This window comes from Ailuropoda melanoleuca, chromosome 16, assembly GCF_002007445.2.
Source record: "Ailuropoda melanoleuca isolate Jingjing chromosome 16, ASM200744v2, whole genome shotgun sequence".
NCBI classification, from domain to species: Eukaryota; Metazoa; Chordata; class Mammalia; order Carnivora; family Ursidae; genus Ailuropoda; species Ailuropoda melanoleuca.
In genome coordinates, this window is record NC_048233.1 from 1,213,667 (window position 1) to 1,238,888 (window position 25,222).

Sequence of the window (25,222 nt, forward strand, 5' to 3'; positions counted from 1 at the left end):
ACTAACATAATATTAAAAAAAAAAAAGGAGAGATCCTGAGTTCCTTGTCTACTGAAGGCACATGTCTGAAGTCCTCGGTTTGCAATCACTTAAAACAAAAAGTGACCAGATTCCAGAGACTGGGGACTTTTACCTGACTATAGCTTAAGTGCAATTTTGAGAATCTCATTGTCACTGCTTTAATTTTAGTAGGCTAAAGACCGAGATTTCTGGAGAGAAAAGCAAATGTAATCCAGTTCTTGTCTGTGCTAATACCAGTGCTGAGGCTTGTAAGGATCAATACATAATGAACATGAAACCATTTTGAAAAACTCCATGAGATATATATTTTTTACACTGACTCTATCTGGCCTCATGAGGAGTAAGATGTTCTGGATACATGAATGTTCCGGATAAAGGGTGCCTAACCCTCTGGTGACCAAAATCTCAGAATGTTTACATTTTTCTTTATAGGGTGTCCTCTTTCCTTTATGAATAGAACACTCCAAGCACAATTTAACCTTTTCTTGGTGACCAAAGGACATAATTTATGAGGATGAGTTACTGTGTTGGATTGTAAAATAATACTGTCTTTAATTGATGGCTCTAGAGTCTCAGGCCCATCCAGTTCCCAAATGCTCCAAGGCTGTAGTTCTACTAAGCTGGGCAGGGGGAGGTCCTGTTCTCTCTCAAGGACTATTAACATTTGCATGACTGCCAGCCCCCATGCTCAACAACCATGCCCTGTTGCAGCCTCCTGAGTGGCGGCTTTGCAGCTTCCTCTTGGGGCTCTTTCTGTTCCCAGCGGCTGTTTTCAACAGCTGTCCCACGCGTTGCTTCTGCCTTCCTCCCTGTTCCTCTTGCTCCTCCTCACTGCACTTATTGCTCTTTACCTCCCCATTTCTTGATTTTAATTTAGAAACATGGGATTAGCCAGTTAAATGGGTTTGGGGACAGTATAACATGGAGGTTAGGGACAGAAGCTATGGATTCACACTGCTTGGGTTTAATCCTGGATCCTCCATTTTCACCTGTAAGAATTGAAGTAGTTTCCTCACCTGGACCTCAATTTTCTTCTCTCTAAAATGTAGGTATAAATAGCACCTCGCTCATAGGGCTGTTGTGAGCTTCGAATGAATTATCCACCAAAAGCTCCATGCACTGAGGCTGCCATGGAGGCTGGTTACTGTTAATGCTATCAGTGGGACAGTGAATTTTGTGAAGCTCTGGGAGTTTTTTGGATGCTTTTGGAAGGTTGGTTTAATCGAAGTCTGACTGATGAATACGTGGGAGTTTTATTGCATTCTTGTGGTGACTTTTATGTTATTGTCCTGATTGATCAAGATGCTAACTCAAAACTGAAACCACTGCCAGCATATGGTTAGCCAATAAGAGCCTGATTCCAGGTTTTGTCACTGCATGGACCCAGGGCAGCCCATTCAGAGTGGCCAGCCCTGTTGACTGATTAGGAGGCTTCCTCAAACCAGGAAGGGGAGATGCCTACCCATAAACACTTCTCTGTCTGTGCAGAGGGTGTGCTCAGCAGCCCAGGAAGCCTTGGGAGATGTTCCATCACCAATTCCAGAGCTGCGAGGAGCAGACTGCCACTTCGGGACTGGGTCAGGGAGCAGGTGCTGGGGAAGATGTCCTGTAGAGACCAATGTATGGAATCCAGAGCTCACAGTTCTGAAGTCTGAAAGCCTTAGTGTTCAGAGTCAATTCATGTTTGGAGCATTACTCCATGCCAGGCTTTGGGCTAGGTGTTTTTACACACCTTATCTCAATGGGACTGAGTTGGTCCAAGACATGGTCTTCAAAATGACTTCTCTCTCACATCAGCAGCTGCTGCCATTTGACCTCTCTGCCAGGAAGACAACTTTCCTGGGGGAGCCAAGAATGGCTGTGAGTAGATATCCTACTTGGGGAGGGGCCTTCATTGCCTAGTGCTGATTCTCCATTTTGGATTCCTGGGGGGAATTTCACTTGTTTAGATTTCTTCCTAATCTCTGGGGGAAGAAAGTGAAATCATGGATTTGTTTTAAAGATTTAGAGCTCTACCTTGTGTTACAGTTAAAGTTCATTCAATGTATATCCAACGGACGGTGATGGGAAGATGGGGTCCAGGCCCTGCCTGAGTTCAGTCCTCGTTCTAATACTCAGAAGCACAATGACATCACATAAGCCATTTACCTCTGGGCTTGCTTCCTTCATCTTTAAAAGGAAAAGGCTGAGGATTTTATGCAATAATTCCAGTTCTGATAGGCACCAAGTAAAGAATAATCATAGTCATGATAGCACCATTATTGAGCACTTACTATATGCCAAGTATTTTACACAAACAATCTCACTCTATTATCACAACAACCTATGAGCTGGTATTATTATCTTCATTTTTTTTTGATGGTTAACTAAAGTTTAAAAGGGTGAAGTTGCCCAACATTATGCATCCAGCAAGTGCAGAGCTGGGATAGCCAAATTTGTCTTGAGTGGGAGTGATGAATTTGTTTTTTTCAATGCTTTGATTTACATATAAACACAGGAGCATTTTCTTGTGTTGGAACACAAAAATGAAAACCTTTATACCTTCCAGGCAGCTCATCAGGGGCTTATGTTGTCCTGTTCATCATGTTTATCCCTGATGGAAGACACTAGTTTCCTGTGTGGCCTTACCTTGGCAAAAGGCATGGTGTCATCAAAGTCTCTAACAGGCCACCCACCATGGGATGGAGTGAGGGTGGAAGCAAATTCTTCCCTTCACCAAATCCCAAAGACTAAACCTGACGCTCCTGCCTGGCATTAGGCTATGGCAGGAGACAGGAGCAGCTGTTCCCAATTTATGAACTTAGTAAAAATTAAATGCAATCGTTCCTGTCATGCCTGACTTTCTCCCAGCATTAATGTCCCTGCAGATGTAGGAAAGGCTATTCAAAGCAGCTGACCTGTCTTGAGCAGGGCAGAAACAGATTGTCCCCCTCCCCCTTGTAGCAAAGGCAGCAGAGTAGGTCACCCATGAGCAGGTCACCAGGAGCATTTAGGTGTTAGGCCTTGGCATGGCTGGTGTGGACTTGTGAAGAAGAAGGTGGGTTGAGGAAAGGCCCAGTGAGTCTCCACGGTGTCAAGGTAGCCATCCCCAGGGCAGCTTGATGCCCCAACCATATGCTATTTCTACCACTTTTTAACTTCATCAGAGCAAAGGCTGAAATTAGGCAAACTTTATACATGTAGCTAAGCAGATACATTTAAAGGAAAGTATATTCCATCTCTTCTATTCTTAAATAATCTATGGCTTTGAACAGCTAAGTGCCATTTCCATTCAGAAAAAGGGTATATAAGACATGGACTGCAGAGTCTATGAATTAGAACCAAAGACAATTTTATTTTTAGTTTGTATTTGTTTACTTATATTTTAAATCAAACTCTTATTACCCCAGTCCATTCAATACTGCATAAAAGCTACCTGAAATCTTTACTGTTAGCCTGCCACAAACCGTAATCAGGCAAGTACCTATTGGCAAGGCAATACCTACCACCAAACCCTTTCAACTCAAGGCTCTCACCATGCAGTCCCTCAGGTAAAAGGAGAAGCACTTGCCTACCTGAATAGCTGCTTGAGGGTGGGAGGGGTTTGGATGAGCTAGCAGGAGACAGGTGGGCCTAAGTATCTCCTCGTGAAGCCCAAACCAACAGATTAATCCTTATACATTTGATTCTCTGTCCAGCCAGGCCAAGGACATTCACTTCAAGGCTCCTGAGGTGGCCTCTTATCCCAAGTTTATCAGAGCCAGAAAAAAGAATAAAGCCAGGAATAGCAGAAAGAGTAAATAAAATAAAATCAAGACCTTTTTCCTTGGTCCTGCTTACCCGCTAAGAACACCGAGAACCAAGTTAAGTACAAAAAATGACCCTATGATGATTAGTGTAACAAAATAGATCCAGGGCCAGTCCCTTCCTACGGCATCATTGACCTGGAAGAATGGAATGATAGTTAGTGAGGCACACTCAGCAGCCGAGCACGGCCAAGTGCCCATCACCGGCTCCTGGACACTGACCCAAGCAGTGCCGGGACCCGGGGATCCTTTAGGTGCAAATCAGAGGCCAAATAGCCTGCCCAGCCAATGGGTCAGAATCTGTGGTTGAATGGGGACTTTTTTTTTTTTCTGGTTTTCCTGGCCTGTTAGGATCCCTTCCCCGAGGACCCTGGTGATGGATACAGTGGGACCTGGGACCTTGCTCGGCTGCATTGTAAAGAGTACATAGAAACGGTCAGCTTACCCGCTCAACACACCGAGAACCAGATTTAGAACGAAAAAGGATCCAAAGATGACCAGACTGACAAAATACACCCAGGGTAACTCATAGCCCATAGCGTCCTGCATCTGGAAAGATGAAGGCAGGTTAGGAAAGAGAGAGCAGAATGAGTTAAAGTGAGGAGGCAGGCAGGAAGGTTGTGGACAGAACTGGAGGGGACTAGCGAGACAGAACCAGGATCCACTGTCACCTCTGGTACCATTCACGTTCAAAATACTTCCCTGTGACTCTGACCTGGACCATAAGGGACCTTTGCAGGCTCTGACTTTTGGCTGTCTCTGTTGTTTTATTTTCTGGAACCAGAAGACTTTCTTCAATGTTCTCCCTTCTCTAATAAGGTTGGTCACCTAAAAAAATGATTTCTTCAGCCTAGGATGGTTTCAGCTCAGTTGGGTTTATATGGCATTAAATCTTCCACTGCACCCCGGAGAGGCCTAACCTTGGTGTTAGGAGTGCCTCAGCTCTTCCTGAAGGAGCCAGACACCCAGAACCTTTGAGGATGCGTGAGGAAGGAGAGCCCTTCCCAGGGGCTTTCCTGAGTTGGGCCCGGAATTTAGAAGCAAAACTGCAGTGCTTCACGAGCACTCTGGGCCATGGCCCAGGAAGGACGGTCGTTTGGGTTATTTATGCAGAGAACAGTTCCTGTTCTGCAACCACATTTCCTGTAGCCTGGAGACTGGGACCAGTACCTAACTGGATAACAGAGGCAGCCTCTGACAGGTGGCAAACCCCTGCAGTAGCTGGAGCTTGGTGTGCTGGGCCCGGTTCCTCTGGGCTTTGGAGAGCCACCGCGCATCTCTCCCCTGGTCTGCGTTCAGTGACGTCACTGAACCCAAACCCGTAGCCCGAAACCGGCCACGGTGGGCAGAGTGGGCGAATGACATAGATCAGCCCCTCTTTTACTCTTTGCCCCTAAGAACTGGTGGTTAAACATTTACCAGCACAAAGCTGGCTGGAGGGTAGGTGTAAACATGACATGAAACCACAGAGCAGCATTTTTATCAAACAGGAAATTTGTTCTGATTCAGTTTCTCAAATTTATTTCTTTTAATGCTTTCCGACTAGACTAAACAGGATTTAGTCCTATTTTTCTAAAATGAACCCCAACTTTGTCCTTGTGAAATTGCCTTACAGGAATCCAAATTTCTAATATACCAGCTTCCCGAATGATTGACACTAGTGGATCTCAGAGTGTGGTCCTGACCTGTTTAGAAATGCACATACTCTGCCCTCCCAGAAACTCTGCAGGTGGGTCTAACAACCCACATTTTAGCAAGTTTGAGAACCACTGATTTACACCATTCCCCATACGCTCAACTTCAAATATAAGGACATGACGAATACTGTGATTACTACCTGTCTCTGCTTTGTTGCATGGCAGTGTTCCTTAAAGTATGGTCTGAAGACCACCAGCATCAGAATCATCTGGAAGAATTGTTAACGACACCGATCCTGGGCCATTGCTCCCAAGTCAGCAAGCCTCATGACTTGGTCCCCAGGGGATTCTAAAGCCAGGTGCATCGAATGAGTTACACGTGTGCTGGAATAGTACCTCCCTCAGCCCTCAGGGCTTCTCAGGCTCCAAGAAACCTTACCCATGTGCCTGAGGATGCTGGACAAATACTATGTTCTCTGTGTGCTATGAGTAAAAAAGATCAAGAAGTACTGGGAGGCCTACCTAGTTGGATTGGTTTGAAGTGTTTCATCCTGATATGTTCTTTCAAATCTAATACTATTTATCTGGGGTCACTATATTTTGGTTAGAGGAACCTAGCAAATGTGGCTGTGGCATAGAGTACAAAAATTGTGTTCGGGGCTTGGGGATCATTGGTTTGAACTCAGTCACTGAGCAAAAGAAGAGTCCCCAACATATGTCTACTTAACCATGTCATAATTCAATTCAACATAAATTTATTGAGCATTCCCATTCCCACATACCCTGCTGTTTTTCACATGGTGCTTGTCACTTTCTAACTGTATCATTTATTCATTTATTATATGTTTTTCTTCCATGTTAGAATGTAAGCTCCCTGAAGACAGGCAGTTTTGGTCTGGTTTGTTCACTAGTGTATCCCAAGTGCCAGAAACAGGGCCTCACGCATGGCAGGTTTTCAGTAAATGTTGAGTGAATGAATGAAGCTGATATGTGCCAGGCACTGCTATAAATAGGAAGCCCTTGCTAGCACGGGGACAGATAAGTAAAAGGTAACTACAACACAAGGTGGTAAACGCAGCTAAGGAATAAACATCCGGGGTTCTAGAAGTGCAAGGGGAAGAATAACTGGCTGAGGCTTGGAGAAGCAAGCAAATGCCAGACCAGGCAGGCCTGGGTAAATCCTGCACTGTAAGGGAACTGAAGGCAGGAGTACAGGGACAGAAAGGAAGCCCAGAAGCCATGTGATCCTGGGACGGAATTGGGGGTTTCCTAGGAAGTTGGCAATTATTAAAAATAGAGCCCGCAGCTGAAAAGCCATCCTGGCTCTGGGATGGAGGCTTTTCTCAGTGGCTGAGGACTAAAATATCCAGCCAAACAGCAGTTGTTAGGAGAGGCAGGGCAGAAAGGTCTGTGTGTGTCAGAACTTGCCCCTATCACAGGGAGCCTGGGAGCTCCCTTTAACCAGAAAGTAACTGTCTGAACCAAGGCGACAAAGGAAACCAAACCAGTCCAATAACCATCCAGGAGGACAAAAAGAAAACTACACCCATATAACAAGGGGCAGGACTAGTGAAATGAGGTTACGGAGGAAAAAGGCATAGGCGTGATGGCGAGTTAGCCAACCATAGGCCACATAATGATTGTAAGGATGGCCATATGATTCCAGGGTCTATATGTCACATTTTATTATGGGGGACTACGACATAAGCCTTTCACTATTCTTAGCAACGGTCTCATTAGAATCCACATTTCTTCAACGGTTTTTCCTGAGAGCCTACTGTGTGTAAGACACTGTGTTCTGTGCCAGTGAGAGTGACGGGATTGAAAACAGCCCTGGGATCAGAGAAGGCATCTGTGAGCAGGTGTGTATGGAAACTGGATCCAAGGCCATGAAGCCTCTAACTGTCCTAGCTTTTCCTTTCTCAGATTAAGTCCTGCCAATGAAGGTCAGAGTCGTCTCCTCTTCCCAAAGTCAGGGACAGTGGTAAGGTTAGGATGAGCTGACAGAAGCTGTGGCCTCCCACCTGAGAAAACGTGCACACCCGTGGTGCTCTACATACAACCCCATGGGTGCATGGACTCCATGATTCTTACAAACCAGCTGCTCTGTGCTAATCCCAGAAGAGCTTTTCCCAAGAGTGGCAGAGGGGGCCTGTTCTGAGTGAGTTCTCCTGCTTTGCCCCGGATCTCAGACCTCCTTACCTTCCTCAGGTCAGAGGGAAACAGGTAATTGCAGGAGGCAATGGCACACCTTCTGCAGTTCACCCTCCCAGAGCTGCCTCTAGAGCCCCGGCAGATGGTGAGTGGGTGCAAGGGCTGGCTGGCACTCAACCAACCTCCTTTGAATGAAATATCTCCTGACTGGTTCCTCATAACCCTGAATCTGTGAACACTTAACCTCACAGAAAATACAGTTCCCCAAGCCACATATCTCTCACAAGTCAACAAACCCATGAACCTTGAAGATTTCCTTGGGCTCTTATTCAGTTTGGGTGTCCTTTCCTTTGTGTCACAGGTGAGTGACTTCCAGCATCATTAAGACCCTCAAATGGATGGAGGTACAAGCCACATTACCCACAGATAACCCATAGAGAGCCTTGTGATAACCTTATGACCCACAGATAAACTCATGACCCATAGATATCCCATTAATAGCCTCATAACCTCTAGACCCATAGATATCTCATTGATATCCTCATGATAACCCAATGACCCACAGATATCCCACTGATATTGTCATGATAACCTCATGACCCATGGATATTTTCATGATATCCCACAGAGAGCCAGGGCCATATCCAGGAGACTCACAGTCCCTACTTCTCCCTTGTCCTATGCTTCTGCTTTGGTCTCTTCCTTACTGTGAGGCAGTTCTTTCAAAGGTTTAAGATGCAGAATAGCAGGTGAAGGGCAGGAGGTAGGAGGACAGATGGGAGATTAACGAGCTTCCAAGGTGGTCCTAAGACTCCATCACTTCCTCAGCAAGCAATGCTCAGCAGCCACTGGTGGGTGATTCTCTGGTGTGTCTGGCTCTGGCCTGACAGGAAAGTGCCCCTTTTGTTTTCTTTTTTACTTTCTACTCTTTATTCTAGGCCACCTACTTTTGGGGGCAGACTGGGTAGAGAACATACAATGCTGGGTGGCTCTGAAGTAGGGCAATGCCTGGAGTGATGAGATTGATGTCTTAAATCAGCTGGAATGGAGCTATTAAGAAGAGAGAATAAATAAAGACATATTTTTTAAAAATGACCTAGATTGCTGACACCCTTATTTAGAGGTGAAAAAAGGATAGGTTTTCTCAACCATTAAAGCTATATGTTTCTTAGGTCTAGCAAAGGAAGCTTTGTGACTTTTCTAAGGAAGGCACATATTTAGGCATCTTGATGTCCACCATCAGCAGCCATTGTAGCCTCCAGGCCCAAGGACTAACAGGATGACCCTAGCCTTTGCTGAAACACATACCTTATTATTCCTAGAATCCATAGACCGACCAAATGTGAGACTGAATGAAAAACACAGAACCTTCAGAAAACAATACCTAATTCCTTGAGGGCAACCTCAACCTTAAACCTTCAAATCCAACATAAACTTTTTTCCCAAAAAAGAAAAGTTGGTAAGAACAACACCTCCTGGGTGCTAGTGCATCAAGGCCACTCTTGATCCTCGCTGGTTTCTATGAGTTTTCAAGTTGTGGCACTTTCTCCTATAAGGTTCGTGGCACAGGCACTGCGAATCTAAAAAGACTAAATAGTTTCAGCGAATGTTGAAAGGGCTGTCACTTGACATCAAAGGCAGGAGGTGTAGACCCATAAAAATCAACAGTGCTTTCCACAGAGTATAATTAGAGGACAGGGTTTGCTGCTGCCATCAATGCCAGTGCCCAGGGTGATGGCTCAAAAAAATCTGTGACTCTCTTGACCTTTGTCACCTTCCTTGTGAACACAGGGTTTCCACCCATGGGTCAATGAGTGAGTAGCAAGTCAGACACGTTCCACCTGACTCCTTCCTGCCCCTGCACCTGTTTATCGTTGTACATGGAAAATCCCTGAGTGCCTCAGGGCACAAGTAAAAGCTCAGATTATATGGGGGAAGACACCAAAAGTCTCCTAACATGAAGGCAAGCCAACACATTTAACTCCTTGATCTATTTTTAAAAAATCCCTGAACTCAGATGGGATCATGCACTGACATCCTGGGGGAGGTTAAGGAGTATGAGTAGAGTGGTGTCCCCCAGTATGAACACTTGTGTAGGAGATAGCTGGCTCACAACCAAAGGAAGACCTGCTTATTTGTCTTGGACAGCCACCAGGTGTGGGGTCGTGTTTGATACCTGTGACTGCGCCTCTAGGCAGGTGGCTTTTCAGACACCTTGGGTGAGAACACTTTGGGGAAGCTGAGCTGTTTCTTGGTTCTGTTGAGAGAACCTAAAAAACAGTTCTCTCCAATCTCCCCAAATGTTATAAAGCTTGCTTTCCCCAGGGGAGGAGCCTTAAAGCCAGTGAAATTCCCCTCTCTCCCCGAAGTGCTCTTGGCCAATGCAGAACTCTCCCTGAGTGTACTGCCCCGTGCTAAGTCATGTTTCCTTATGTGTCCTCTATCTCTTCAATTAGATTCTAAATTCCTTGAGGGCAGTCCTTCTTCTCCCCATCTCTCCACCGCAGTCCCTACGCAGTCCTAGGAAAATAGTAAATGCTCAATAAATGTTTGTTAAATGGAATTATTGAATAAGGTCTCATCTAATACCAGTGAAATTACAAAATAAAACCTAAAAATTAAATAATAGCATTGAGAGATGCTAAGTTTCTTTCTTGATATGCTTATAAACCACTAGTTTATTGTCTAGATGACATTCTTTGTTTAAAACAGCATTGGTACTAAGTGGGGAACACTCTAACAGAAGCAGATTAAAAGTTAAAAATTGCAGGGTCCTAAGTAGGACCTACCACTTTCTCTGCTCTGATACCCGTTAAAGAGCCCAAGATGCTGTTTCAAGGTTACTTGAGGATTTTTTCCTAGCTCTTCACTTAGAATGACTATTAGGTCATAAATAGAACTCAGCTCCATTTCTGCTTTCTTGATGCCTTCAGAGACTCATTTTCTGTATTCTGTAGTGAAAAGAGGTGGCTTTTTGAAGAAAAGATGGAGTGGGAAAAAATAGGGTAAAGCCTGAATCAATCTGCCTGGATGTAAAAGATCTTTGTCATAAATGAGGATGTTTCAGCAGCACCAAGAGTAGATATGAGTGGCCATCTGTGTGTGTGTGTGTATGAGAGTTTAGAAGGAATTATCTTCCTATCATGTCCAGACATTAAGTGGGACAAGACCAAGTGTGGAGCTGACAACTGACTTATGAAAGGTTAAAGCATTAGAATTTTATTCCCAAGTTCTCCTGCTGAGCTCAAACTAACCCAGATGCTACAAAAGTCACTATTTGTGATTCTAAAAATCTTTTCTTTATATGATTTCTTATTAAGTATTCTTTCTAATCCTATTTTATTTATTTTTATTTTTAAGCTCAATTTCTATTTTTTAAAAATCAATGAAACAACTGATTCTGCAGAAACCAGTTGTGTGTGGGGGCAATGGGTGGTTTTGGAAAGAAGTGATCCCACTATGTTGGTGGTAGGTAGGGTGGGGTGTGAGTCCAGGAAAACCTAGATCTGAGTGTTTTTACTGTGCTGCTCAGTATGTAATATTCTTGGAGACCCTGGATCAGGAGGGTATCGGGTGAGCAGAGGTCAACAGAATCCTCTTGATAAAGGATTATTCAGGCATCTAGATTCCAGAAGAGCCAGAAACGTGTATTCTTGGGTTATGCCTACTTCTAATTGCTGCCTCCCTTTCCCACAAGTCTCACATGTAATCTTCTCCAGGTGTTTGAAACCCTGGGTAAGCAGTCATGTTACTCTGTTTCCCAAGGGCATGAGGCTATCTCAAGTACAAACTCAGCACTAAACAGACACTTGGTTGATGTTTATGTTACTTAACTGGGATCTGGATGTAATGTAGAAGGGAAAATGGTTTCAAACTGACCCTAGTCTTCAGACCATGTCTAAGAGTCCTGTAAATCATCTTGATTCAGCAGCCTCTTCTGTCTTCAGGAAGGTACATGCTCAAACCATGTCAGACAAATAGTCTTGAATTATATGCAAAAAGTTAAGGGTGTTTGGTTAAAAAAAACAACCCATAAAATCTGAACATACAAATAGAAACCAATGGTAATGCCATACAGTACTGGATTCTTTCCTGTCTTGGTGCTTCACTGTTTTTAAAGAAGAATGATACTTTTGCTAACCTTTCCCACTACTTTAGAAGAAGTATAGACATTCTGAGAGTAAATGAAAAGACTCTGGCTTAAGAAGCCATTGCCCAGGGGCGCCTGGATGGCACAGTGGTTGAGCCTCTGCCTTTGGCTCAGGGCGTGATCCCGGCATTATGGGATCGAGCCCCACATCAGGCTCCCCTGCTATGAGCCTGCTTCTTCCTCTCCCACTCCCCCTGCTTGTGTTCCCTCTCTCGCTGGCTGTCTCTATCTCTGTCAAATAAATAAATAAAATCTTAAAAAAAAAAAGAAGCCATTGCCCAAGGAAACCACACCTCAAAATGAGTTTTGGCTTAGTTTCCAAATCCTCAGTGTCCCCCACCCTTTACCCTATCATCTGCAGATTCGGTAAAAGAAATGTTTCAACAAATCATCCACCTAGTTGGAAACTTGACCAAATGTGTGGTCAGTAGCTTTAACATCTGAGGACTTGTTCTAGTATTACTTGACCAAGTTTGATCTTACTTTTTAGTGACTCTTCAAATCATAACAATGGGATGAAATAATGGATGTCACAGAAAAAGAGAAATGGATTTGATATTATCCACAGTAGGAGGCGGGTATCTGTCATTTGCTACTGTTGACCTCCCTGATCCCTTCCATCCCAAGCAATACCCAGTTTTAATCAATTCTTTAGTGCTTTTAATGGCTGATTCTCTCCCTAGGAACATATAACCAGCTGTTTGATAGTTCAGAATGAATCTGGCTCTGGGGTTTCCATTCATTGCTATACTTGAAAATCTTGGTTTCTCCTTCCAACATCCTCTAGACTTGCCCCTTGGATTTGAAGGGAAATTCATTGTTCTGAGTGGAAGACCCTACTTCTCCAATTTCCACGGAAACTATAGCTTCAAATCCAGTGGTTCAAATCCAGTGACATCAAAGCATCACCATGCAGATTGAATAGGTTAGACTTCTAGGGGTTTTCAGACTCCAGCTTGGGCGTCAGAATCACCTGGGAAGCCTTTCAAAATGCAGGTGCTGGGGCCTAACTTTGGAACTTCTCATTCAGTGGCTTGGAGGGAAGTCTAGGTATCTTTATATTTAGAAAGCTCCATCGTTTATACTAAAGTACATTGAGATTTGAGAGTCTGTGGGTTTAGAGAAACAGGCTCAGAGGCAAGAAGGAGAATGCTGAAGGGGGAGGAAGTAAGAGGGAGAGAGAAGAAGTAGGAGGAAAGGAAGAAATGGCCATAGAAGGTCAAGGCAATTAGAGAAATTGTCTGAAAGCAGGAGCATTGGGCTGAGAAGTGCTTCCATCATGAATACCCAAGTATGAGGCTGTTTCAGCTTTAGGGGTGTGTGTGTGTATGTGTGTGTGTGTGTGTATGCATATGTGCATGCATGCACACACACATACACACAGATGCACGCACACACAATATGGCAGTTTTGGGAAGGTGCTGGGAAAATCAGAGAGACATGTCCCATGAGCTTGGGATTGTTCCTTCACCTCTGACACTTTTTCCGTTCCCAGCCTGAGCTCTATCACACACACCCCAGGGGAGAAAGCACAACACAGCTGCTGAAAATTGGTAGTTGCAGTTGTGTGTTTCTTCTCATTCCCCACTCTGGCTGTCATTACGACAGTATTTCTTTGGGTCACATCTGGCTGGTGGGGTATCAATGACTTATGGTGAGGGAGAGGGAGGGAGTGATGAAGGAAGATCACAAAAATACATCAGGGCCATCAGCAAAGTAAATTATACCTATTCCCTCAGCCCTACACCCACCCACCCACTGCCACCCTGCCCTCAATTTGCTGCCATGGAAGGCGTTCCCATAGCAACTTAAGGCATGGGTTTGAAGCTCATGTGAGAAGGCTCTGAAGCATAGTTTCATATGATCATATGTTCTATGGCCCATAGCAAAAGGGTGTTTCTGTCCTTGCATAGCCAGAGGGATCTATCTAAGGTAGAAGGACCACTTGGGAATTTGATCTGCTTCGCTAAATGAAATAAATTTGCCTAAACATAGTACATTCAATTCCCTCTTTTCCTCTTAGAAATCATTCAAAAACAGTTTTGTCAAGCATGGACCTAAAAAAACGTTTTCCAGTGTTTCTTTTAACTTGAGGGAGAAGTGACTTGACCTTTGTCTTCTTTTCAAAGTATCACAACATAGCAACTCTACCATGGCACTGTTCTAGTTGTACCGCCATTATTCTGTTTAGATTAACTGTTTCTTTAGACTGAGCTTTTCAGTCTGGACTGGATGTTATTTATGTCTGAATCCTGTACCTAAGAGCTTCCCTGGCATGCAAAGAATGCTCAGTAAATGTTTTCTGGGTACAAGGTTCTCAGGCAAGCTTCAAGTAGTTATTTGTAGGGAGATATGCACTTCATAGCAACACTGGGTTTCAGCATGTTGAACCGAACATAAAAACTGGAAAAAGAGGGTTTTTGAATCAATAGGACATGGTGCTTACAAAAAAAATTAAAAGATACAATACCCTGTATCACATCTCTGTGTTGTTACAAAACTATTCTGATTTTAGGAAGAAGTCAACACCTCCCTTGGCATCAGTTCCTTTCTATCTGGCAGCTCTGTTCAATGGGAAGCCATTCCCTTCCCTCTCCCTCTTCCCTGCCTTGGTGTGTAGACACTATTCCCCAAGCAGACTCATAGACTGTTTTCAGCATGGCCAAATAAATTCGACTATTTGCAAAACTCTGGGTGAGATGGTATTTTCAAGACTGGCAACAAGCATTTTTCACCCAAATGCTGGAGAGCAACACTGGATTCTGGCAAGTCATTCCTCATGCTCAAGTAGAAGATACTACAAAGAATTGTATTTCCTGGAGCTTTTACAAACAATGGACTTGACTCTGCCAGAATGGAGACAGCTCAAATATGGAGTGTATATTTGCCTGTCTGATAGGCAGAAATCTGGCGCTTTAACAGCTTGAAGGTTGGCAAAGTACTGTTGGCTGTTGGATAATAAAAGGGGCATCTTGAGGGTAAAAGAAGATTTACCACTGACGGGTTGACACTTAGGAAGCGGTAAATATGCATCACATAACCAGCAGAGTGTTTTGTTAGCAGTGAAAATGATGGCAATGTATTTGTCTGATGGACTATTCTAATATAATAAGGTATAATTAGCATGAGAAATAGAAATACAATAGCATGCCATAATGCTAACAATTCATAAAAATGGTTTCTTGTTAGAAGACCAGGCCTGACTTTTCTCCTTAGCCCTAAAAATTAATAATTGTGCACTCTAGCTCTCTTTTGGGGACAGATGCAAGACAAGGATAAGAACAGAAGAAACTCTACAGTTTCTACAGGAAGGGGAGTTGAAGAGAATCCTTGTGTCACGTTTAGCCAACTCATTCACAGAGCATCAGCTGCGTGCCCGTATTTCTCACTACAGGACAAACTGAAAGATGACATTTCTCTTAGGCTGGTGGGCAGACAGAGAAACTCATTAGGGTGCAAATTTCATGCTTTCTTTCTCAGGAAAGACCTGGAAGAAATCAAAGACATGCATCAACTATCCCATTAAGGTGTATATGTGACCACAAAGTCATGGGGAGAATGGAAAAAGGAGATGTTGAGGAAAAGCTCACAGCCTTCTGGACTCCCCGCCTCTGTCCATCTCAAGCTACGTACCCAGTACAGGACGTCTGTCCAGCCCTCCATGGTGATGCACTGGAACACTGTCAACATGGCGAAGGCAAAATTGTCGAAGTTGGTGATGCCGTGCTTGGGCCCGTCCCACCCAGGCTTGCACACAGTGCCGTTCTGACACTGACGCCCATGGCCTGTCTCCAGAGCACAAGGGGAAGGATCATCTTCTGCTGGAACATCTTGAATGACCAGGGGAAAAGAGAAGGCAGCAGAGGGGATGGAGAGAGATGGGCGGAGAAAGATGGAGAGAGAAGTCAGAGAGAAAACTGATAGGATAAAGTTGAGGGGTTAGGCAAAACCACAACAACGATAACGCAGAACAAGTTTTCATTAGTTCTTCCGTAGACATATTACACAATATAAGGAACTAGGTATTCATTTAGGCTGCCATTGATTTAGAAGGTCTGTACTTTCAACTAATTGTAAAACTGTATTTTAACCTCGGTAATTGATTTTAAAGACAGTAAGATTATTGCACGTTCGGCTGAAACATGTTGGCATCATGGTCAAAAGGCCAATTAAAAGCTAATAATGCAATCACTCCAAGTGAAAAATATTCTGGAAAATGATAGAAGTCTACCTTTTCTTTTTTTGGTGATATAGTATCTATGGACACTTCCATTGGAAAACCTGAGTTTAGGGTGAGGGCTATATTGATTGGAAGAGTCTCTCACATAATTAGCCAACAAATCCCATTCAGTGACACTTTGTCCTTTATGTGTTACAGGATACATTACCAGAGAAACAAGTCATTTTATAGTGGAAGCCTTATGTTGATGAAGGGCAAAAAATAAATTCTGACCGTAGGAGAAAGTATCAATCATAGTGGTCTTTATTACCACCCTTGAGCATAAACACTGCTGACTGTCATGTGGAACCTTGCAGCACTGCTCTTTGGTCTCCTGCATTAATATCTTTCAGAAGAGAAGAATCATTTTTAGATCTCTAATCAAGACAGAACAACAGTGGGTGACAGGGAGAATGCTCCCTAAGTATGGACAGGGCTTTTTCAGGAAGCCATTTAACATATCTACTGTGGCTACAGATGGTGCTTGGGCTAATTCCACATGCTGGGAAGAGCTACTAGAAAATTAATAATTAAGATGTAGCTTATATTTTTGGTGTGGAGATCATTGGTAAATTGTAATAAGACTAGACTGATCTAGGGGTTCCTGGATGGCTCAGTCAGTTAAGCGGTCTGCCTTCAGCTCAGGTCATGATCTCAGGGTCCTGGGATTGAGCCTCATGTCACATGGGGCTCCATGCTCAGTGGGGAGTCTGCTTCTCCCTCTCTCTCCTCCTCTCCACAGCTTGGGTGTGCGCAGGCTCTCTCACTCTCTAATAAATAAATAAAATCCTTAAAAAAAAGACTAGACTGATCTAAGAATTCCCATTATGATAAAATACTGGTAGTCTTGACCCAGCTGTGGAAGGTAATAGTTTGAAATTCACAGAAATCTGTGAAATTAAGTACATTGTCTCATGCTTGTAGAAGGTAGCAGTAATAAACAGAATAGACTTCAGTCATAACAAACAAATGATTGCCTTTAACAATAGTGATAATATGTCCCCAGATAGAGAATTCACTTCTAGTTCTTCATTTAGAAGTAACAGGTCACCCAGGGTCTTTTCTTGCTTCATATGCATCCCAGCAATTACAAGCGTCTAGCACCTCTGTATTGAAGACTATCAGGTTGGTTGGCTCTTTCTCAGTTTGTGGCTTCAAATTTGAAACTGTTTACTCCAAAGAGGAAGATAGGAAGAGGAATATTAATCCTAACTAGGAGACAGTTCTTACCAGAATGGAGCTGAGCAGTGTGGTTGGAAATATATGCTACAGTGTGTCTTGGATTTTTTTCTTTTTTCTCTCTTAACAGCTTTATTGAAATATAATTTACATGTCTTACAATTCATCAATTTAAATGTACAGCTCAATTATTTTTAGTAAATTTATATAGTTGTACAGCTATCACCATTTTAAAACATGTCCATCATCCTCCCAAATTCCTGTGTGCCTGTTTGCAGTCAATCCGAGCTCCTCTCCCCAGCCCCTAGCAACCTGATCTACACTCTGTCTCTATAGCTTTGCCTTTCCAGAAATTTCCTATAAATAGAATCATACAATATGTGGCTTTTTGTGTCCGTCTTCTTTCACTTAGCATAATGTTTTTGAGGTTCATCTGTGTTGTTGCTCACATCAGTATAGTATATTCGTTTTTGTTGCAAGCAGTGCATTTCAGTGTATGTCTATCCATTCACCAGCTGATGGACATTTGGATTGTTTACAGGTTTGGGCTATTGTGAACAGCGCTACTTCCTGGCTTATTCTTGGCCTGGTGTTTCAGGTGGTGTGTGAGTCTTTGTGTGATGACAAGGTGTAAAGGTCTGCATCACCAGTCCCTGAACTGTTTGAGGAAATGACAGCATCGACACCATTTCCTGACTCCAGGGTCTGGTTCCCAGTAGGGCTCCACTCCTGTAACTGAACTCTAGCCAATTTTTTGGGACTTTTGAATTTTTGAAGTCTTTGGAGATTTGGATGTGAGTTTAAACAACAGGAGGCTATAAAAAGAGGGAAACTAAGAAGTCAATCCCAACCCTAAAGAATGCATAAAAAAGTGGGTAACAAATACCTAAAAAATTGAGAGACCGGGAAACCAAGAACCAAACAGATCATACGTTCTGTTGGGTTTCTCATCCGTTCTGGTGATGGCTTTCTACTGTGATGTGTTCAATCACTGTGATAAAAGTGCTGGAATGATATAGGAGATGGGAGAAAAAGAGAAGGTGAAAAAACAGAGGGACAAATTGCATTTCTCTTTTTCCTGTTTCACCTTCTAGTGAGTAAAGATGCTGTTAATCTTTGTATTGTGACTTCTCATCTGACAGCCTTCCCTGAGTTCTCTATTTCTGAAACAGGCAAAAATAAGGAAAAAATGAATGTTGCCAAAGTGAATTCTGAGTGTCCTCAAGGAAGAAAAACATCTTTTGGGGCTTTGCAAAAAAATAGATGTTGAAAGGAAAATGACATCAAGGGGAAGTGATCTCATTAATAATAATAACAAAAAAAGGGATGAGGTTCAGAGAGATTATCTAAAGGCTGAAGTGCCATTGCTATTTTAAAGCTATCTTGAACAACAATAAAAAAAGATTTGAGAACAATTAAGAAGCAATGATGATCTGGTAAAAATAGGTATCTATAAAAAGCTCTAAAGGGAACACTTGAAAAATGTGAACACACACACATCAGCAGGTCCTTGCGACATGCACTTGAGGGTGAGGGGAAATTAGTTTGAACGTGAAAATTGTGTTGGTTTTCTTCCACAGAGTCATGAAGTCCCAGGGATGAAAGTGGGAACAAAAGTAGGAGAAACAAACAAAGATGTGGGCCCTATGCTTTAAAACAGAAGTGAGTAGAATCATTCTGGAAAGTCCCAATTAAGTTTGTGGTAAAAGAATGGAGGCGAATATTAGGAGAGAATTTAGAAATGCAGTTAATACCAACAAGAACACGAAACGCTGGGACAGCGCCAGTTAGGGGTTCAAAGGAGAAATAGCCAAAGACAAAATCAATTACTTTTTTAGGACCCAACTTTAAGGAGTGAATGTAATGAGAGTGATTTCGTTTCTAGGTTTGAGCCAACCAATTCTTTGCCAGTCTCAGGGGTAATTAGTGTGCTTGGGAGAGCGATTCAGAGTGGCCTGGCTCAGAGTGCCATCAAACAGATGGGACAGCCAGAAACAAAAGGTGCCGGCATATGGTAATATATCTGTTGAGGAACTAGGAAGGCGCCCTGCAAATGCCTCTGGGATCGGAGAAAAATTGCCTTTTCAGAGACCACTTCTACAGGGAACGGGAAGGGTGGCCTAGAGGCTGAATAATGGTCCACCCAGCCAGCTTCAGAGCTTTATTTATCCAAAACATGGCTCAAAATCCAATGTGTCCTACAATCTACAAGCACATAAAATTCCCAGCCTGAGAAATAATCTTAGAGTGCAAAAAGAAGAATTTGATCTAAATTCCATTAAAAAATTATGACAAGGGCTCACAAGCACTTTTGTATAATCTAAATTTGCAGAAAAATATGGTAATTCAATCCAAAGTCTGAAATTTAAAAAAAAAATCACCCATTCCAAAGGTGGTATAAAACTCTCCAAAAGACATGGGGAGTGGTTTCAAAGACTACAGGTTTTTGGTCTTCTTCTCTATGGCTGCTTGGAGTATGTCCAGATTCCCATATGATTGCTCCCTTCTCATTAGTTTTAGTTACTATGTAGGTGGGACAGGCCTGGATGACAGTGGTATCATGTTCTGTTGGAGGTGATGGAGTGGGTCCCTGGATTTGTCATCAGAGGGCAGATTTAGGAAGGAGGAGCTACATGAGCTCCTGAATGCAGAGTGTTGAGTGAAAAGGCTTCTACGGCCAGGTGTCCTCAGCCCTCTTCCCAGCAGGGAGCCTGGCTCCACACAGAGTGAGGTCACCTTCCTGGTGGAGTTGGCATGGCTCCTCTCTCTGGAACACTTCTCTCAATGTCGATCCTCTGGCATCCTGGCTCCCCAGGCTGATGGTCATTTTCACCATGGCAGCTAGCTTCCTTTCTGACTTGTGGGGTGAAGGTAAAATCCACTGCTAAATAATCTGATGCATCTTCTGGTAGGAAACATGTGACGTCCTAAGTATTTTTCTTGTCCTGTTTTATTTATTTCTTTTAAATCAAGGGTGGAAAACAATATGGTTCTAAAGAGGCTACTCCAATTGGTGAGGCCAGTTCTTTCTGGTCTTTATCTTAACAGTGGGCAGGCCACTATAAATGTTGGCAGGCATTTGGCGGCTGTTGCACCAGACTGATCAGCTGTGGTCCAGAGAAGAGCATCCCATCCTGTGTCTCTCTTGTTTATCATACCCACCATTTTCTTGCTGGTTGAGGCCACTGCAGGTCTGACAACAAAGCCTGGTGACTTCCAACATTCAGGGTTGCTTGTTAGCATAGGCCCTTAGAGGATCTTGCCACCAGTGAAAAACATACTTTTGCTGTTTTCCCAGCAGGATGATAGAAACCATGTGCAGCTCTGGGAGCGATGCTCCTTAGGTAAGTGGTGCACAGACCTTTGGTTGCAGGGTAGGGTCGTTATCATTAGCTCCATGGCAGAATTTCACCGTTTCATTCTCTCCCCACCCCTTGGTATGCTGTTGGTGAGAGCCACACCATCACACACACCCACTCTTGGCGTCTTTGACACTCAACCTCCCTACAGCTGCCTGAGGAGTTTGGATCTAAAGAGTAACTGATCATTTCAATACAACTGCATAAACTTTAGAGATAAACAGTCCAGCTCTTATGTGGGACTTAGAATGAGCTCTAACAAAGCTACCCAATTAACATAAATTTATTGGTTCAGGGCTGGTACAGACTAAACTGAACAAAAAGAAGGATTTGAATTCAAGGGGAGAATACTATTCATTGCATTATTTGGTATTCCTCTAAGCAAAGCTGGAAATCTCAGAATTGTAGCTAAAGGCAAGATCTGTACTAATATTAAAGAGCTTCTGTTTTTTTTTAATATGACAGTTTATTTTATACAATTATGATCCAAATAATTAGAAGTTACTCTACAGAGAGAAAAAATGGTCTCTCTTAAACAGACTCTTTATCAAAAAAGTAAAAACAATTGTGTGAGTCTGTGATCATGGGCTTATAGTTTTTTGTTTGTATAGTTTTGTATAGTTTTTTGTATAGTTTTGTATAGTTTTTTGTATAGTTTGTTTGTATAGTTTTTGTTTGACCATAGAACTATGGTCACATAGTGGTGATCTAGAAACTACAAATATCCAGTCAATCCATCAGTTAAATCAGTTCATACAGATCAGATACTCTATTTTGGTTTCTGAATACGAATAACAAATGTCACTCCTTGTTGTGCAGATCTGTCCCTCCTCACCATCCTAAAGCAAGAGGGGTCAAATTTAATTTAATGCCCGGGGTGAATGGGAAGGAGAAGCAGTACAGATGGAGAGAAATGAGGTATCTTTTAAAGCTTCAGACAGATGCTCCCCTTTCTCCACCAAGATGCCAAAAACCAAGATGAAAGATCTTGTTGTTGGAAAAAACAATCACATAAACTTTTATAACACTTCTAACCCCTTTGGGGGGAAGTATTTTTTTCAACAAGTTTTTGTGTTCAACTACTTTATGTGTCTGTTTCAAAGTTTTGTCAATACCTGTTTAAATGATTTTTTTAAAGGTGCTGCTGAGATTTTAGTAACCTAAGACAACAATCTGTATCATAACCCACAAGCCAAAACTTTAGTCCTATTCAGAGAAGTGCTTAATGTGTTAGCATTGCTTGTTAAATATATTGATTTATGGAAGGACCATGTGGAGAGAAGTCTCAAAAAGGCCCCCCTCTCCCAGGGGGCCGGGATGTTCTGCCTATGAAGGGAGAAGCAGAAAACCGTAAGCACAGAGGAGCCAAGATCAGCCCTGAAGGGTGGACAGAACCTAGGGTTGTGATGGAGGCATCTACAGGCTGCAGGCAAAGCTGCCTTCCTGAAAGGGCTTTAGATGACAAGTGACACTGAAGGATCAATAAACAGAGATGCACACCCTCACTATGTCAGTTCTGATTCTTAAATTAAAATATTCTAGGTGGTGTTTCTTGATTCACACAGATCATTTAAACTGTTTAGTAGTGCTGGACAGGAACTTGCATTTAGCTGTTTTAACAGAGATCTATTTTATTAGAAAGAAAGTAGCCGAGGGGAAAAGAATACCAATCTCTGCCTCTCACTTATCCATGGAATGAAAAGATGAGTACTTGAATGGAGGAGGCCTTCCCTAGCATCCCTGGTCACATGGTAGCATCACCCAGTTACAAGGAAAGTAGCGATGAGACAGGGAAGCTTCTTGAGAGCTGGCCACTCAGCATCTTCCCTTACCTGCTATGCCTTCCTGGTTGTAGCAGGTCTTATGCATCTTCCCCATGAAGAGCTCCAGGCCAATGATGGCATAGATGATGATTACAAACAGCACTAACAGAGCAATATGCAGCAGGGGCACCATGGCCTTGATAATGGAATTCAGAACCACCTGGAGACCTAAAATGACAAAATCAGACGGTAATAGTGAGCACATCAGCTTCCATTTATCGAACCAAGTGCTATCTTGGATGCCATACTGACATAATCTCATGCAATCTTCTTGGCAACTCTACCAGTGATGTATCATAAGACCCATTTTTTAGATGAGGAAAGTGAGGCTTAAGGTCACACAGTCAGTGAGTGACAGCAGGGATTGACATCTAGGCTGGCCTGACTCCAAATCTTTCTTGGAGGCACATCCAAATGAAAGGACTGGCAGATGCTGTGCTTCTAAGGGGAAGAACATCTTGTTTTATCCAGAACTATGCAATTTTCTAATATCCGGTCTTAGAGACAACCTAGCATCTTTTTGTCCTAGACCAGCATCTCACTATAGTGAGAGTTAACTTTGACTAGAGATAGCCCTGCAAGGACTTGCTTATCACTCAAGGTGGGATTACTAGAGCCTATGGCTGACCCATCTGTTAGAAAACACAAATCTGTCAGGCATCTGGGAGGGTAGGACTTCCTTTGTTGAAACTGATTCATACCCTCAGGATATGTGTAGGTGCTGAGACCTCTGTGGGACTCCGGAGATTATGTGAGTGGACCTCTCTTCCCACAGATTTCTGACCAGGCCCCTTTCCCTCAGGGCCCAAATCTGAAGAACATTACAGCCTTCCATTCAAAAACCCCAATGAAGGGAGTTCATGTGGGTCTTGTCAGTGCACCCCAAAAGTCTGTAGGCATGTACTGCTGTCTTACGGGAAAAGGGACGCCCTAACCTATTTTTTCCCCCTGCTTTCTCTCTCTCTCTTTTTTACTTTTTAAAAAATTTAATTAAAAAATTTTTTTCAAGGTTTCAGGACATGTTTAATTTATGTTATAGGCAGGGCTAATAGGTCTAGAATAAATTCCCCTGATGTCTTTGGATAGCATTCGGAAATGGTAGTATGTTTATTTACACTTTACTTTAAAAATAGTTTCTTGACCAAATTGTTCATCATCTAAGAATGTCTCAAGAAAAGATTGTGTGTTAGGATAAGGATAGTTGGAGGAACTCTAAGTAAAACAGAGTTTTTTCTTTTTTTTTTAACTTTAAATTCAATTAATTAACATATAATGTATTATTTGTTTCAGGGGTACAGGTCTGTGATTCATCAGTCTTATATAATACCCAGTGCTCATTACAACACATACCTTTCCCAATGTCCATCACCCATTTACCCCATCCCCCCCACCTCTTTCCCCTCCAGCAGCCCTCAGTTTGTTTCCTATGGTTGAGTCTCTTATGGCTTGTCTCCCTCTCTGGTTTTGTCTTGTTTCATTTTTTCCTCTCTTCCCCTATGATCCTCTTCCTAGTTTCTTAAATTCCACCTATCAGTGAGATCATATGATAATTGTCTCTCTCTGATTGACTTATTTCACTTAGCATATTACCCTCTAGTTCCATACGTGTCATTGCAAATGGCACGATATCATTTTTTTGGATGGCTGTGTAATAGGACCCCCTAACTTATAAGCTCAACCATAAATGACACCAAGAATGTTCTTTGTTTAAAAGGGATGTTACAAGTTATCATTTGCAAAATGGTGGAGAGTCACCAGCAAGTCACCCCCAGATTACACCCAGTTCCAAGAAAGCTTTCTGTCAACAGTGAGTATACCAAGTCTTCATGTCCTAGGAGAGAAGTGGGGAAAGGGAGGTAGGTTCCTTACATTTAGGCCAGTTGTGTAGAATATCTTGTGGCCACCTTTGACATACATATGCTAGGACACCCACCTATGCATCACACCACACAGGGCACTTTTAGTGTCTCTACCTGATGTACCCACCCAGCTGTGGACATCTTTCCACAGCACTGTGCATGGGGAGTTTCACCTTTGTATTCACCCACAGCCCTCCCTCTGCACTGGATAAACAAAGTCTGGGTCACCCTCTCCCCAGGTCCCAAGGCAGCCACTGGTGTTTTGTGATTTGGTGGAGTGATTTTCACAAGGCTAATTAGAGGAATTCTCCCCAGTTATTAAGCCAAGATGGGGAGAGGAAAAAAAATAAAAGAAGAGAAAAGCTGGAATAATTTTACCTGTGAATTAATGAGAGTGCTTTGCAGCGTCCCATTAGAACAAGATGTTTTCAGATCCAAATGATTTCATTAATTAGCAAGTTGTACACACATTAGTGCTAAAGTATGTGAAGCCATGGAAGAAGCTGAAAACTGAACTGCAAAGCAAGTTTCAGAGGTGTCTGCTGGCAGGGGAGCGCTCTGAGTGCTACTCACTGAAGGGCAGGGAGGTCTCCCAATCCCGCCTACCCAGGCCATCAGCGAGATTTGTTATCAGGCCTTTGGTGCCACAGCCTGGGGTGGTGAGAAGGTGGTGGGAGACACAGAATGGTACTCCTTGTGCCGTGGCCAGAGGTTCTGCTCTTAGGACAAAACCAGAGTCTTTCCTGGGCCCTTCAAAGTGGCACAAGGGCTGGACCCCTATCTACTTTTCCATCCACTCCCATCCCCTGCCCCTCATTCTCTGTGCTCCTGGTCAAAACAGCTTTTCTTTTAGCCTCAAATATGCCATACTGGCAGACCTCAGAGATCTTGAAGGTTCAGTTCCAAACCACTGCAATGAAAGGAATATTGCATCAAAGCAAGTCAAACGCATGTTTTGCCTTCCCAGAGCATGTAAAAGTTATGTTTACACGACGCTGGAGTCTATTAAGTGTGCAACAACATTATCTCTAAAAAA

The 25,222-nt window shown here is 43.0% G+C and overlaps 1 protein-coding gene across 3 annotated transcripts in view; it reads right to left on the reverse strand.

The window, feature by feature from the left end:
• Positions 1 to 25,222, reverse strand: part of CACNA1C (calcium voltage-gated channel subunit alpha1 C) — a 665,077-nt gene that overhangs the window by 192,658 nt on the left and 447,197 nt on the right. For all 3 annotated transcript variants that reach the window (XM_019793444.2, XM_034646388.1, XM_034646389.1), the window contains 3 exons: positions 22,337 to 22,495; positions 15,381 to 15,577; positions 3,841 to 3,944 (listed from right to left, as the gene is read on the reverse strand). In XM_019793444.2, coding sequence (XP_019649003.2) covers positions 3,841 to 3,944; positions 15,381 to 15,577; positions 22,337 to 22,495 — 460 coding nt within the window. The remainder of the gene's footprint in view (positions 1 to 3,840; positions 3,945 to 15,380; positions 15,578 to 22,336; positions 22,496 to 25,222) is intronic.